Raw genomic sequence first — 15,644 nt, forward strand, 5'->3', positions numbered from 1 at the left:
AGCGGCATTAAAAAATATAAGTAATAGTGAATACAAATAAAAGACCTTAAAGAAGTAATTCCCTCTGGAACACACACACACACACACACACACATACACACACACACACGCACTCACATGCAACGTCTCTCCAGAGAAATAATGAGCTCATTTAAATTTAAAATCAGGACATTTGGCTGGGCACGGTGGGTGGCTCATGCCTGTGGCTGCAGCACTTTGGGAGGCCGAGGTGGGCAGATCACCTGACGTCAGGAGTTCAAGACCAGCCTGGCCAATATGGTGGAACCTGGTCTTTACTAAAAATACAGAAATTAGCCGGGTGTGGTGGGATGCACCTGTGGTACCAGCTACTTGGGAGGCTGTGGTGGGAGAATCTCTTGAACAGGGAGGCGGATGTTGCAGTGAGCCAAGATCACACCACTGACTCCAGCCTGGGCAACAGAGTAAGATTCCATCTCAAAAAAAAAAAAAAAGAAAAAGAAAAAAAATAGACATTTTTGCCACATAAAAATTAATCAGTAATGTTGCCCACTTCCAAACCAGGAAAGATTACGGTCTGAGAAAATGGATTTGGGGGAGATTATTCATAAGATAAATCTTTTGCCTGCATTGTCTTTTGGTTAGCATTCCATCCCATCTCTCAGTCAAGAAAAAATAGAGCGGAGTTCTTTGCTAATAAATTTCCATGGTTGCTAGAAACTAGGTAAAATCTGTCTCCTTTGGAAATCATAAACATTTGATGTGATTTTTATGATGTAACTGTGATAGTTTTCTGCTTTTACCTTTTCTATTTTATAAATATTTATGATGGGAAAATACTTGACTCGGTAAATCTGAGGCCCAAAAACCTAATTCTTTTTTTTTGAGACAGAGTTTCACTCTTGTTGCCCAGGCTGGAGTGCAATGGTGCAATCTCAGCTCAACGCAACCTCCACCACCTGGGTTCAAGTGATTCTCCTGCCTCAGCCTCCTGAGTAGCTGGGATTGTAGGCATGCACCACCATGCCTGGCTAATTTTTGTATTTTTAGTAGAGACAGGATTTCTCCATGTTGGTCAGGCTGGTCTCAAACTCCCAACATCCGGTGATCCACCCGCCTTGGCCTCCCAAAGTGCTGGGACCAAAAACCTAATTCCAAGCACAAAAAGGATGGTTGACAATGCTGACCATATTCCAACTGCTGAACTTATATAAATTACATATGCATATCTTTTATACATACCATAACACGGATTAATCTTTCAGTACTATAATTCCAACGGATCACTTTTAATGTATATAAAATCATCTTTTTTTGCCTCTTTGCTATATATAACAGAGTTAGTTCTTAAAAATATGAGAGAAAATTGGCATTAGATCAAATTGTGCCCATTCAGAATTTTAACTAGTAGGCACCTTTTCACACTGATACCAATACAACGGTCTGTGTATTCATACACTCAATTTTCAGAGTAATCCAGGTCAGGTCATTACATGACAGGCCAGGTAGATCCTTTGGGTCTACCCTGTTCTCCCTGCTTAGAGATTCAAGGGGTAAGTAATAAGGCATTTGAAGGTATGAGTCCAGAAATGTTTTTTTCCTAATATTTTGGCTTCTCTGGTTAACTTGAGGTGTTCAAACAAATGGCTTACAAAAGGTACATATCATAAGATTCTACAATTTACTTAATGTGCAAAATCTTCATATTTTTAAATACTGATGTTAAATGCTTTTACAACAGTATTGGAAATACATAAAAATAAATTCAGTTCAAGATAATGCTAATTTTTAAGAATATGCTTGTACATGGATCCATACACTATGTTTAAAAATGGTTTCGTAAGTTTTTATGTTTAAAATGAATCTTGATTTCTCGCATAACCAACATCCGCCAGCAGTATTCACAGTAACATCAACTATTTTCATTTGAGTGATTAGGCACCTTCCATATTGTTATTCTTCTTTTCGTGTTACTCATTTCATCATTGTAGCTTGGTATTTTGCCCCTCAGATGAGGGAAAAAAAATTGCCCCACTTTCCTCTGGAGGTATCATTTTCTGCTCTTACAGCTCATTCTTATCTCTTTTCCCTCTTTTTTCTCCACCGAAATCTGAACTCCATCTTTTTTATTTTCCTTCATTTCTTCTGAAAATTGCTTTTACTGACTTGCCCTTTACTTATTGTTCTAGGTGGCTTTCCATATCCATGTAAGTAGATATCATTAGGTCTAGGGCTGCTTTGTCCAAAATGATGTCAATTAGCTACATGTGACTATTTACATTTAAATTAATTACAACTAAAGAAAATTAAAAATTCTCTTCCTTAATTGTATTAGCCACATTTTCAAGTGCTCAACAGTCACATGTAGCTACAGGTACTACAACGGACAGCACAGAAAGTTGTATAGGACTGTGCCGCTCTAGAGTAGGGCATTCTCAGTTCTGGAATATGACTTATGGCTGCCCTCTTTTTATAATGCAAGGCTCAGGGGAGTTTATAACACTATATTATTGCTGTCCCAAGCAGAAGATAGATCCCTTACTCCAGTAAGAAGTGTTTCACACTGTGGTCCTCAATGCTGAAAACACTGTTCTTAAAAACTTATACTTGAAAACATCCTGTATTATGCCTACAGCATGGCTTAGGCAGTTCCCAATAGTAGTAGAAACCTTTGTCTTGCCCTAAATGAAGAGGACCCACAGGTGACTACTAATGTTCTCTTGCTGGGTTTAGTCTCACAAATAACAACCAATCCTAACTCAAACAGTTTTGTTCTTTATCAGTACAGCTCTAACACCAAAAGCACCTGTAGCATGAAAGCCAAATTTTACTACAGGCAGAAAAAAACTCCTAAAATTCTGAGGATCAATACATATAAAATCAATACACAAAAGGTGAGGTTGAATATATGCAGAAAATAGCATGATAAAATGGTTTTTAGGCCAGGAGGAAGAAAGAATTTGTAAGATAAGAAACACTAACAGGAATGGTCATTATATAAATAGTTGGGAGTGGCTTCCCAGCACCATCTGAAATGACGGTGTGGGGCACAGGGGGTAGCCCTCCTGCCCTTCTATTTCCTCTTTTGTGGAGGGAAATATCAGGGGCTTTTAAAAATATATATATATATAACCTAATGACATCAAATACTTGAATCATACAACTTAACATCATGGCCACCAAGCCACTTTCTGATCATACTTTGTTGGTGGTAGTATAAGCCTGTATAAACCTTTCAGAAAAAAAAAAAAAAAAAAAAAAAACTGTAGTAATTTATTTCAAGAACCTTACAAAGACTATCCAGTAAAGGAATTAACTCCTTAACTTGATTAAAGGTAATGCATTCTTCATTTTGGTTTAGCAAAAAATCAAACCAAATAATAATAGCAACCATCATTACCACTACCTATGTAGGTTAAAATGCCACATATACAACAAATTCCATCTAAATAGATATGACAGATGGCACATACACATATACACACATCACCAAAAAAGGCTGGAAGACCATATATGAAATGTTAACAATGACTGTCATTGGCTTGTATGATTTAAGTACGTTAAATTTTTCTTAAGTTGTTTTGCTTCTCTATTTTCTATATTTCCTATAGAATAAATATATTGTTATCTCTCAATAAAAATAGACAGGAAAGGAAAACTCCACTTTAGAGTACTTCTCTTTTAAATATATATTTTTTGGCCTCATGTTATTCATAAAGTATCCTTAGTATTCTATTTTTTCATTCTTTTAGTGAGAGGTATTGAATTTTATTATTTCTATTGAGAAAATGACTTATGTAATTTAATATGTCAAAAGATTTCTTCATACTCACATTAGATTGAACCTAACTTGGTTGTAGAGGAGTTTTCTTTTACACTGTTACTGAAACTATGCCTTTTCAACCAAAAATCCTTTTTTCTCAGTAACTTAAAATACAAGTATGTATGTGGTCAGGCATGGTGGCTCATGTCTGTAATCCCAGCATTTGGGGAGGCGGAGGCAAAATGATCACTTGAGCCCAGGAGTGTGAGACCCCTGTCTCTACAAAAAATCAAAAAATTAGCCAGGCATGGTGGTACACACCTGTGGTCCCAGCTACTTGGAAGGCTGAGGCAGGAGAATCACTTGAGCCCAGGAGGTCAAGGCTACAGTGGACCATAACCGCACCATTGCACTCTAGCCTGGGTGACAGAGCAAGATCCTGTCTCAAAATAAATTAAATAATTTTTAAAATACAAGTATGTTTTTATGGATTATCACAGTGTACTGCTAAGTCTTCTACGATGCAGTGCAAACCTGAGCACCTGTTTTTTTCCTCTCAGGGAAGTAAGTCCTTATTATGATCTCTCACTAAGATTAAGCCTCTGTCCTCCCTTCCCAGAGCTATGATTCTTTTCTCTTCTCTATTCCTTCTAGCCCACTCACCTCCTGCAACCATTCAAAAGAAAAGCAACTAAAATAAGACTGCTGTATACAAGTTGTATAAACACTTGCTCAAGTCACTTCTGCATCTTAGCTTCTTTACATGCAGAAAAAGAGTGTGCTTACTATCATTTAAGCATACCAGAGGTTTCTACAAGCATCTTGAGGGATGGAACTGTATCTTCTTTATATTTACACATCCAAATTAATACAGTGCCTGGCCTGAAGTAGGCACATAAATATCTGCTGAATGAGTAAATGCTATCTGCTTTTCCTCCTTTCCCCTGTTCTACTATTATATTTCTTCTTCTTATTTCCTGTTGATTCTCTACTTCAGAGATCTTATTTGCAGCCATTAAGTGATACCAAAATCCCCTTGGAAAAATCTCAATACATTCAAATTTTTGCTCTGCTGCTGTTGGCAGCAAACCACTCTCCTTCAAAGGCTCTTCAATGTGCTTTTGGAGAAAAGAACCTAGAACTAGCAGTCAAGAGTCTTAAGTTGTAGTACTAGCTCAGCCACTTTTTAATTATGGAAACTTTGCTACACCAGTTTACCTCCCTAGCTTTTGCTACCTTAGCTACAAAACAAAGGTATTTGGCCAGATGATTCCTATAGTAACAGATAACAGGGAAAGCTGAAGTCTGAGTTTGTTAGGTGTGCTAGGCTGAAAAATTGATCTTCACTTGACCTAAGATCATAGTAAAACTAACTCAAGAATACATTCCAGAACGAGTTACTTTTGTCTGATGAGGAGGAAGACTAATATCCAGTTTCCAGAACAGTGAGGTTGAAGGAGCCAGAGGTGGTATAAAGATTTCCATGAGGATGGCAAAATGGAACTTATCATGCTTAATAGAATCACCAATCTTCTTAGTAGCACAGTTAGAAGACATAACATCCCTATGGGTTAAATGGAGACACCTGGAAAGCCCAAACTTCCATCTAGAAGCAAGGGCATGGTCTTCTATTAAACAACTGTCTGCAAACAGATGAGCTTCCACTGCCTTTGACATTAAAAAATATTACATCATCTTTGTCTGTTGGTGTCTTTTGCTTTCCACGATTCAAACACAACCTTCATTTTCTTCACCAAGCTCCTTGATTCTTTCAACTAGATTTCCCACATCCTTTGAACCTTATAGACTTACACAGCACTTTACCTACATCAATGTATTCCCAATTTCTTTAAGAAGTACTTATAAACGGAGGAATCCTTCTTTGTCTGTGTATTTCCTTCCCTAATTCCCCACTTCTAGTTCGAAACCCAAATATCTGGGATGAGAGAGGATCATCAAACTTTTGTTGAATAGATTAACTCCTACAATCGTATCTTATAAGAGCACACAAAAAAAATACTTGTTACATGAAAAGAAACAAAACACTTTTATAAACTTTAAAGGCTTATGGCTAAGCTTTACAAACTAAATTGCTGATTATATTAGCCATTACATTTCTCTGTTCCTTTGTGTTACTAGAATTCCACTCCTAAATATAAGGCAAAAGAAGAGTCAAAGCTGACTTATTAGGCAATCTCTTAATAAGAAATGTCTATTACCTGGCCCCAAACAATAGGAGAATGACTAACGTCCATATGATAATTCTCTGGCTCACGCATATCCTGAACTGAGCTCTCACGAACTCAAATTAAATGATAGAGTATTTTTAGCACTAAACATGTTTTGAGATACAACATTTTTGAAAAACAAATAAGCACGGAACACACAGGTACTTTCTATTTAAAGTAAACCATTCCCTAGTTCTGCCTAAAACAAAACTTTTATTGTCTGTATCTTTGTGCATTTATATTTCCTAACACCCTCGACATCTGAGTAATTATAATAAACACATTTAAAAAGTTTTAACAAAAAAGGAATATGCTACATCATATATTTTCTAAGTGTCATATGCTGCTAAAGTAGGATGACTGCATACAGGACTGCTGCTTCCTTTAAGGCATGTGGAACTACTCTCATAAATACATGCAATAAGAGGAGAGTAGACACACAAATAAAATGAACCATAGTGTGCAGAATGAAAAAGCTATTAAATGCACATTCACTTACATAAGACACACAAGAGAAGCTTTAGGAAAGCACATAAACACCTAAGAGACAAGCAAAAATAAATTACCTACAACAAAATTAACAGCCATGACAGATTCAAAATTATTAGAGATTGCTGTAAAAAGAGTGAAATAAAACCTCAAAATAGCAAATGACCGGAGAGGAGGCTAAGAGCACATGTTACTTACAGGAATTCGTCTCCAGGGTGTTTGGGTATATTTATCAGCATAAGTGCATTTTTCCTCTTTACATTTTTGGTGGCAGATATGCTGAGTTGCCTAAACAAAAACACAAATTTTTACATTGGTTTAATTCTGCATATATACACCAAGACACACAAGAGAAGCTTTAGGAAAACACATAAACACCTAAGAGACAAGCAAAAATAAATTACCTAAAAAAAAAGTAACAGCTACGACAGGAGGTAATCAGGGCTCTTTTAGGGGGTATGCAACCAAATCAACAAAAATTCACACATGGCAAAATAGTTCTGGCTACTTTTTTTGGAAAAAAAAAACGTTATCAACAGCAAACATTAAGGTCTATTAAGTGGTCTCTCATCTTATTCAGGGAGTGGGTTTGAGAGTCAGCCTCAATTCTAACCTTATAAGGTTAGAATTTTGAATAATCTAAATTACCCTTGGCAATCTCTTATATTGTCCATAAAACATACAATATATGATTTTATATAAATCAATATATAGAGTTAAGTATATGGATGTAGAACATATAGGAATATTCAGTATATAAAGAATACAACTGCAGAATTTACAGTATTTCCCTAAACTGTCATGGTACTACAGTCACTAAAGCTCAGTTTCTTAAATGCATTTTTTATGGGACTCTGCTGGACACTGAATACCACCAGTCCACTTGTCAGGATGTCTGTTCTCATGTGCCGTCTGATGAAGCCTCTTTCATGATGTGTTGACTTTACTGGACTGAAATATTTTAAAGAGTGTCAGCCCTTTGACAAGATCCATCTGACCATTTCTGTTCACAAATGATTTCTCCACACGATTCCACTCAAAGCACACTCATTTACATAACACAAAGTAACTTTCTCAAATAATCATCACTTTCAAAAAACATCATTAAAATATTGATAAAGAGACTTCTCCTGGCCAGGCGCAGTGGCTCACACCTGTAATTCCAGCACTTTGGGAGGCGGAGGCAGGTGGATCACGAGGTCAGGAGATCGAGACTATCCTGGCTAACATGGTGAAACCCCGTCTCCACTAAAAATACAAAAAATTTGCTGAGCATGGTGGCGGGCGCCTGTAGTCCTAGCTACTTGGGAGGCTGAGGCAGGAGAATGGCATGAATCCGGAAGCGGAGCGCGCAGTGAGCCGAGATCGCACCACTGCACTCCAGCCTGGGCAACAGAGTGAGACACCATCTCAAAAAAAAAAAAAAAAAAGAGAATTCTCCCTTAGTGAAAATCTAGAAAATAACCACATTATTTGTTAAACAACCTCTCTGGAGGTAGACATACTTTCTCATAGGAAACTAAAAAATTCTTGATTATTGCATCAGGTTAAAATGAGACATTTCTACTTTAATAATATTTACCCATATTCAAAATTTTTCTTAACTGCAATCAGATCATTCCAATTTCCTCATACAAAATAAAATCTAAAAACAAAAATGTCTATCATAGAGACATATTTTCCATTCCTATGAGACAGTCACTGAAACAAAATTCAATATAGGCCGGGTACAGTAGCTCACACCTGTACTCCCAGTACTTTGGGAGGCTGTGGCTGGCGGACTGCTTGGGCCCAGGAGTTCCAGACCAGCCAGGGCAACATGGTAAAACCCTGTATCTACAAAAAACACACAACAAAAACAGTCAGGCATGGTAGCATGTGCCTGTAGTCCCAACTACCTAGGAGGTTGAGGGAAGGATCACCTGAGCTCAGGAGGTCGAGGCCACAGTGTGCTGAGACTGCATCACCACACTCCATCTTGGGTGACAGAGTGAGATGCTAACTCCAAAATAACCCCCTAAATTCAATATATAATTCAGTCAACTTACAGTCTCTTGGAATTCACTGTAATAGGATCAACTTTTAACATATATGAGGGGTATATGATGAACAGAAAGGTAACTTAAAAACACTATTGAAATGAAAGCACTTTACTTATTCCATCCTATTGCAATTCCAGAAATTCAGGTGCTCCTTGATTTATGATGGGGTCACACCTGGATAAACTCAAATATTGCTAAAAACGCACTTTTGACTTGGGATTATTTTCAACCTATGATGGGTTTATCAGGACATAATTCTGTCATAAGTTGAGGAGCTTACTGAATGAGTATCACTTTTGTACCATCATATAATCAAAAACTCCTAAGTAGTGGACTGTCTATAATTTATTTTCTGTTCTATATGCTAACACATGAAAAATAATATTTGGCAAATATAAGAGTTTTCCAAAATTTGGAAAGTCTAGTTTCTAGTGGCACATCAACATATATAAAATGACTTAACAAATCATTTTCTCACCATCTGCCTTCTTTATTGCTGAGAGACTGTACAGATGCTCACCTTCTATTTGGTCGCATATTTGGGGAAATGCGTCCTAATCTCTTACCCCAAGGAGCTAGATCTTAATTAGTCTGAACCAATGTGATTAATCCCATTCTTCTATGCTTAGGAAGGGACAAGTAACTCAAATCTAGCCAATCAAATAGGAGTCTAGGGTATCTGAGAAAGGGTTTGTTGATTTTAAAAACAGACACTGGAGATAATAGGCCCTTAACCTATCCTTGGGTATTACTGTGTGAGAATGTGACACACAGAGCAACAGACATCTTGTGACCATGAATGGACAGCCAAGAGGATTCCAAAAAAATCCATCTGGAACCTAATCAATCATTAGCCAAATGATCAATAAGAAACCATGGAAATGGATGGGACTTATATAATTTCTTGTTGAGTTTACAGCTGTTTTTATTTTTAAAATTACTTTTAGTTAGGGACTTTTACTTGGAACTTAAAACATCATAAGGTATGCACTGATTTACACTGAATGATTTAGGGCTTATATAAGAGTTGCTATTCATCATGTATCCACGGACCAGGCATTAGGTAGTTTGCATATGTAGTTCTATCACAACATAACTATCATAACCCTATATGGTCAGTACTACTTTTTTTTTTGAGATGGAGTCCTGCTCCACTGCCCAGGCTGGAGTGCAGTGGCATGCGATCTTGGCTCACTGCAACCTCGGCCTCACGGGTTCAAATAATTCTCCTGTCTCAGCCTCCCGAGTAGCTGGGACTACAGGTGTACGCCACCATGCCCAGCTAATTTTTATATTTTTAGTAGAGACAGGGTTTCACCATGTTGGCCAGGCTGGTCTCGAACTCCTGACCTCAGGTGATCTGCCTGCCTTTGCCTCCCAAAGCACTGGGATTATAGGTATGAGCCACTGTGCCCGGCCCAGTACTACTTTTATTATCCTCATTTACAGAAGGGGCCTAGGAGAGGTTATAGAACTCCCTTCAGAGAACGTGGCTATTAAGTTTCAAAGTCAGGATCTGAACTCAGGTCTGTCTTGGCATTTCAAATATACTATGCTGCTAGCCCACTTAACGTGAGTTCCACTGTCTACGTGTCTCCATAAAGGAAACTCTACACTAGCAATTTCCCAAGATTATTCTGAAGAGTCAATGAGAAATGTATCTGTACTATTATTTAACTATGATATTGCAGTAAAGATAAACAGGCATTCTTAGAATTTTTAAATAAGGTTTGAATAGTTTAACTTCTATGCCTTTCAGTTAATTCTCAAAGCAGTGCAATCTGATTTTAAATCAGCATATTTTGAATACAACACTTTATAATGTCAATGTATTTTTATGAAGGTTTGCATGCAAACATAGGTTGGAGTTGAATGTATATTTTTTTAAAAGATAAAAAAGCATAGAAGGCTATAACTGAGAGGGAACTTGGAAATCACCTAGACAAACCTTCATATTTTGGATAAAGAAAGTACTAGAGAGAGGTGATGGAAACTGTCAGTGCCATTACCTAATTAATATTAGAAACAAGTCCTTTAACTCCTAGTCTATGATTCTTCTGATTTTTATTCTTATATTAAGAATAGAAATGTAAAAAAAATTAAAAATTTTTAAAATAGGTGATTTTAATTTGATAATGTGAAAAATGCTGTTACTTATTTTTGTTTTCAAATGGTTTGTATCTGTTAAAACTCTCTTGGTTTGAACAAGTGACTTTCTCAAGTTCTATAACTAAACTTGATACTATTAAAATCTTTGAGTAATTTCTAATTTTCTACTATAAGAAGGATACTTGGCCACCTAAAACTAAGGCATTCACTTTACAGAGATCACTGCTTGCAGTGAGAAGCAGTGTATCTTTTCTAATCCTCTAAATTTATGTTGAGAAAACCACACTAACATTAGTCTTTACATGAACTGTAAAGAAAATAGCAGAGTTCTCCTGGTACGGGGCCACAGCTCCTCTGCAATTTGTAAACACACTAATGAGATTCTAATGTGTTTACAGAGGGAATTTCTAGCTGAATACACCACAGCTTCCCAAGCAATCCATGGGAAAACTATGCACACCACCTAGAAAAACAGGTGGCAGGCTCTTTTACGATAAATATGATTTCTAGGTTGAATATATTGTGTACAAAGAATTTCAAGGTACCTACTGATAAAGATTAATGCTTTCACTTTTCTTTCTTTAGGATGCTCTTCAATATTTCTTGAATCTTTCTAAAAATTATTTTCAAGGTGAGATACTGTTCAGGACAACTGGTGTAGTCTCTTCAACAAATCAACACACACACACACACACACACACACACACACACACACAAGAATGGTTCTAAATTAAAAGAGACTTAAGGGATATAACCGGTTATGCATAGTCCTAGACTGAATTTTAGTTTAGGGACATCAAAGTACAGGATGTTTTTGGAACAACTGAGAAAATCTTAGTATGGACTAGATATTAGAAGATGTTAAGGAATCACTATTAATTGCTTAGAGATGGTAATATAATTTGAGCTATGAAGAGACCTGTTCTTACTTTTTTAAAGATACAATCTGAGGTTAAAAGAAAGAATATGTTATCAAAACTTCACGGCATAAAAAGATTCATCTTTCATTATTTATCATATGTCCATATAAAGTGACCTTTTTCACAAATCTTCGTCTTAAATTTACTTTTCTAATTTTACTACTGCAATCCTAATATTTTTGATGAGAATAATTTTATTCTGTCTCCCCCAATCTTTTATTTTACTTTTTAGACAGTCTCACTCTGTCACCCAGGCTGAAGTGCAGTGGCATGCTCTTGGCTCACTGCAACCTCTGCCTCCTGGGTTCAAGTGATTCTTCTACCTCAGCCTCCCAAGTAGCTGGGGACTACAGGCGTGAACCACCACACCCAGCTAACTTTTTTTTTATTTTTAGTAGAGACAGGGTTTCACCATGTTGGCCAAGCTGGTCTTGAACTTCTGACCTCAAGCAATCCACCCACTTAGGCCTCCCAAAGTGCTGGGATTACAGGAGTGAGCTACCATGTCCAGCCTCCCCTAGTCTTTTATGTTCAGCCTTATTGTGCCGTTTTCCTTTAGCTAAATTTATTTTATACAAAGCAAGTTACTGGATTTTGCTTTAGATCCTCAAGGGAAGTCTCTCCAAGACATAAGACTATTTGCAATTACTATTATATTTGTTATATTTGGTCTAATTTATTTTACTTTAGTTTTGTGCTGTTTTTAAGTTTTCCTTATTTTTCTACTTTGTCTTTTTTTTTTAATTTTAACTTTTGCAAGATACTTTACTCCAACTTACTAATAGTTACTTTAAAGCATGTCATAAACATTATTATAATTTATCTAAGTATATTTTTAAAAATTAAGAATGTAGAATATTCATTTGTAGAAGATAAAAAATTCAGTACTTCTAACTTCCTTCAGCATATTCTTTACCTTCTTCCTCAAACTTATTTAATCTGAATATTTTCCAAAATTAATAGCAACTTAAAAATTTAAAATTAAAAATAATTTTTAATTTCAGAAAAATTAAGGATTTGTAAATGCAAAGAAATCCCAACATTAGAATGATATGTAATTTACACTAGGTAAAATGGGCAGTAAGTTTTCTCCAACTAGTGGCTCAAAAGTTTATACCACTTAGTTTCCATTTCACTGCTCATTCATTTTAATCTTTATCTCCTTATTCTTGAGTTATTTTTCAATGTACCCCTCAAATATCTGAAATGTATTAACTGGGTAGCATATCTGTCAAGACATTAAAGGTCAGAATTTACCTTTGCATATAAATAAAAACTTGCTTGGATATAAAATAAGAGGTTCATAACCTCTTCTCTGAATTGTACAAGACACAATACCTGTGCTCTGTAATATATTTTTGCAAAAATCGAAGCTTACATAATTTCCTTTGTTGTCTTTTTTCTTCTCCCTGAAAGTTGATTGGGTTCTTGTCTTTGGCTTTGAACACAAACACTAGGCCTTATTATTTGCCTGTTTAATTTTGTATGTGACAGGACCTCAATTTGCAATATTATGCCATTTTTTATTCAGATTCATAAATTTTCTTTCTTTAATCATAATATTTGATTTGTCTGCTCTATTTATTCATGAAATAGATCTTGGTGAGCTGACCCCAGTGGTTCAGAGCTCAGTATATCCTTTATATTTTCAGTGAGATTAATATTTCACCAAATTGCTTTGTTAGATCAAAACGTGCTCTTGACTCACAACAAAGACTTCCTTTTGACTGCTGTGATTTTTAGGCCATTATTTTCTTCTTATCAGGGTCTTTTATATACAAACTAAATAATAATTAAATTCAACACACCATATTGTTTTCAAATGAGACTAATATTTGAAATTGCACAATTATTAGATTATAAAGATTCAAACATGACTCTGATGGATCATTCAACATCATCCATAGGAAATAAACATTTTCTTGGAATACCCTTCAATCTGACAGTTATGCAGCTACCTAAATCTGAAGACCCAGGCTAATTCTCCTCACAGAGAGAGAAAATATCCTGTTCTCAACTCACTAGTACTTGTTTCTTTAAATATATCTGAAGAAAAGCTATTTACCCTTCTATCAACAAAATGAATGCAAATTGGTGAATTTTAAATACCCAAAACTGAGGTCACTGAATCAATGAAGAATTTTTCAAACCAAATACTTAATATTTAGATTAAAAGTTAAAACACACACATTAATTACAGTGAATATAATCTAAAAATAATGTAAAAGTGCAACTTTGAGAGCCAAAAATAAAGCTAAACTCTAATTCTGGCTCAGAGTTTTATGAAAAACACATTTCACCCAGTTTGAAAAGTCTCTACACATTACACTACAATACTTACAAGCTGAAGTTCTAATAGTTGGATCTTTTCATCTTTTTTCTTTATTTCCTCTTTAAGTTGTTTTATTTCATTTAATAAATCTTCAGTCTGAAATATTAAAACATTTTTAGATGAGGTATTTAAAATACCATAATGAGAAGCATGAAATCAATGATGAAGACACAGTAATGAATGAACCATCTGGTCATTTAGGGGGGAAATCCTCTTTTTAAAAAAAACACAAGATTTCATCCAATAATGAAGTCTGACATGTTGACAATGAGCAACAGTAGCAGCAACAGTTAGCATTTATTGAGCACTTATTAGATGTTAAAAACTAAGCACTTTCAGGTATTTAAGCATTTGATTCTACCCACACTCCTGAGGTAGGTGCTGTAATCCCTTTTTTACATATAAGAAAACTGGGACATAGGTCACAGAGTTTAAAAAAAAAAAAATTCGCATACAAAAAAGCAACTTTAGCTAGACTTCAAGAGATACATAAAACTAGCCTGTGAAAGAAAACAAAGGGCATGAGAAGCAGAGGCAACAGAATAATTAAAGGCACAGAGGCATTTCATGGCTGGTTTAGAAATCAGCAAAAAAGATAAATGTGCCTGAAGGATAACAAGGAAGATTCTTTGTCCATGAGCTACTTTTTGAGGAGTACCTCCTGAATCAAAGAGAGAACACCTTGTCAATTGGATCTATAAGAAATGCCTAATACTATTAAATGGAAACCTACTGTCAAGTTAAGCAGGAATTCAGTTACATTTCCAAAGTGTTAATCATTACTCTATAGTTAGTCCATGTTGTTTGTGTATCATTATTTATCCAAAAGAGAAAGTAATATAAGCAAGGAAATTCAAATATAGATGTGAATAATATCTTTCCAGAGAGAAAAACAAGTAAGCAAATAATTAGACTGTGTTACAACAAGCAAAGAATGTCATCCCCTTTAGATACATCGGGAACAAAAACATATATTCTCTTTAACAAAGAGATCAGAAATAGACATTTTACAAAGGTTTGATCATATCACATAAGCATCCCAAACAATGTGGAAGATTTTTAAAATGCTATTATGTATACTATAATTGAAAAAGACTTTATTACATACAAAAAATAATCTTCACTTGAATTTTAAGTTTAGGAATTATAAAAATTCATAAAGATAAAAAAGATGTATTGCAGATCATGAAAGACACATTTCTAAGAATACATTTAGAAGGACACATTTCTAAGTTATGTAGCAAATACAGCTATTCAAAAGAAATTATTTATATTTAATTATATAACATTTTAAAGCATCTTAACAATTAACATTAGTTAAAAGCTATTGAAAAATCCACGCAAATATGACAGAGGATTTATATCTCAAGTATATTAAGAGCCTGTCCAAACATTTAAGATCATTTTTAGGTCTCAACAGACACATAGCCAGTTCTCACAAATACACATATAAATGGTAAAATGTTGTATTTAACTTGTTGAATAAAGTATTGTTTTATAAATATTAAGTTAGTGGTGAAATACCCAATGTAATTAACCAGACTGCAGAAAAAATGGCACATCATTAGACACAGCAGTTAACCTTTTTGGACAAAGCTGTATTTTTAAGAGCCATCAAAATACCTGCGCTCTGATTCAGTTATCCCATTCCTAGGAATCTATGTGAAAGAATTGATCCTAAGTAAGAGAAAACCTGTAACAAGGTGTTATCTGAAAGTTAACAAGTTTACAATTGTCCTATAGGAGGATAACTGGAATAAAATGTAGCAACTTGATGGAACA

The 15,644-nt window shown here is 35.3% G+C and overlaps 1 protein-coding gene across 6 annotated transcripts in view; it reads right to left on the reverse strand.

Annotated features, from left to right (window-relative positions):
• CCSER2 (coiled-coil serine rich protein 2) overlaps window positions 1-15,644 on the reverse strand; it is a 203,513-nt gene that overhangs the window by 28,614 nt on the left and 159,255 nt on the right. For all 6 annotated transcript variants that reach the window (XM_025396519.1, XM_025396522.1, XM_025396521.1 and 3 more), the window contains 2 exons: window positions 13,872-13,958; window positions 6,658-6,747 (listed from right to left, as the gene is read on the reverse strand). In XM_025396519.1, coding sequence (XP_025252304.1) covers window positions 6,658-6,747; window positions 13,872-13,958 — 177 coding nt within the window. The remainder of the gene's footprint in view (window positions 1-6,657; window positions 6,748-13,871; window positions 13,959-15,644) is intronic.

The sequence above is a fragment of the Theropithecus gelada genome, chromosome 9, assembly GCF_003255815.1.
Source record: "Theropithecus gelada isolate Dixy chromosome 9, Tgel_1.0, whole genome shotgun sequence".
Taxonomy (NCBI): domain Eukaryota; kingdom Metazoa; phylum Chordata; class Mammalia; order Primates; family Cercopithecidae; genus Theropithecus; species Theropithecus gelada.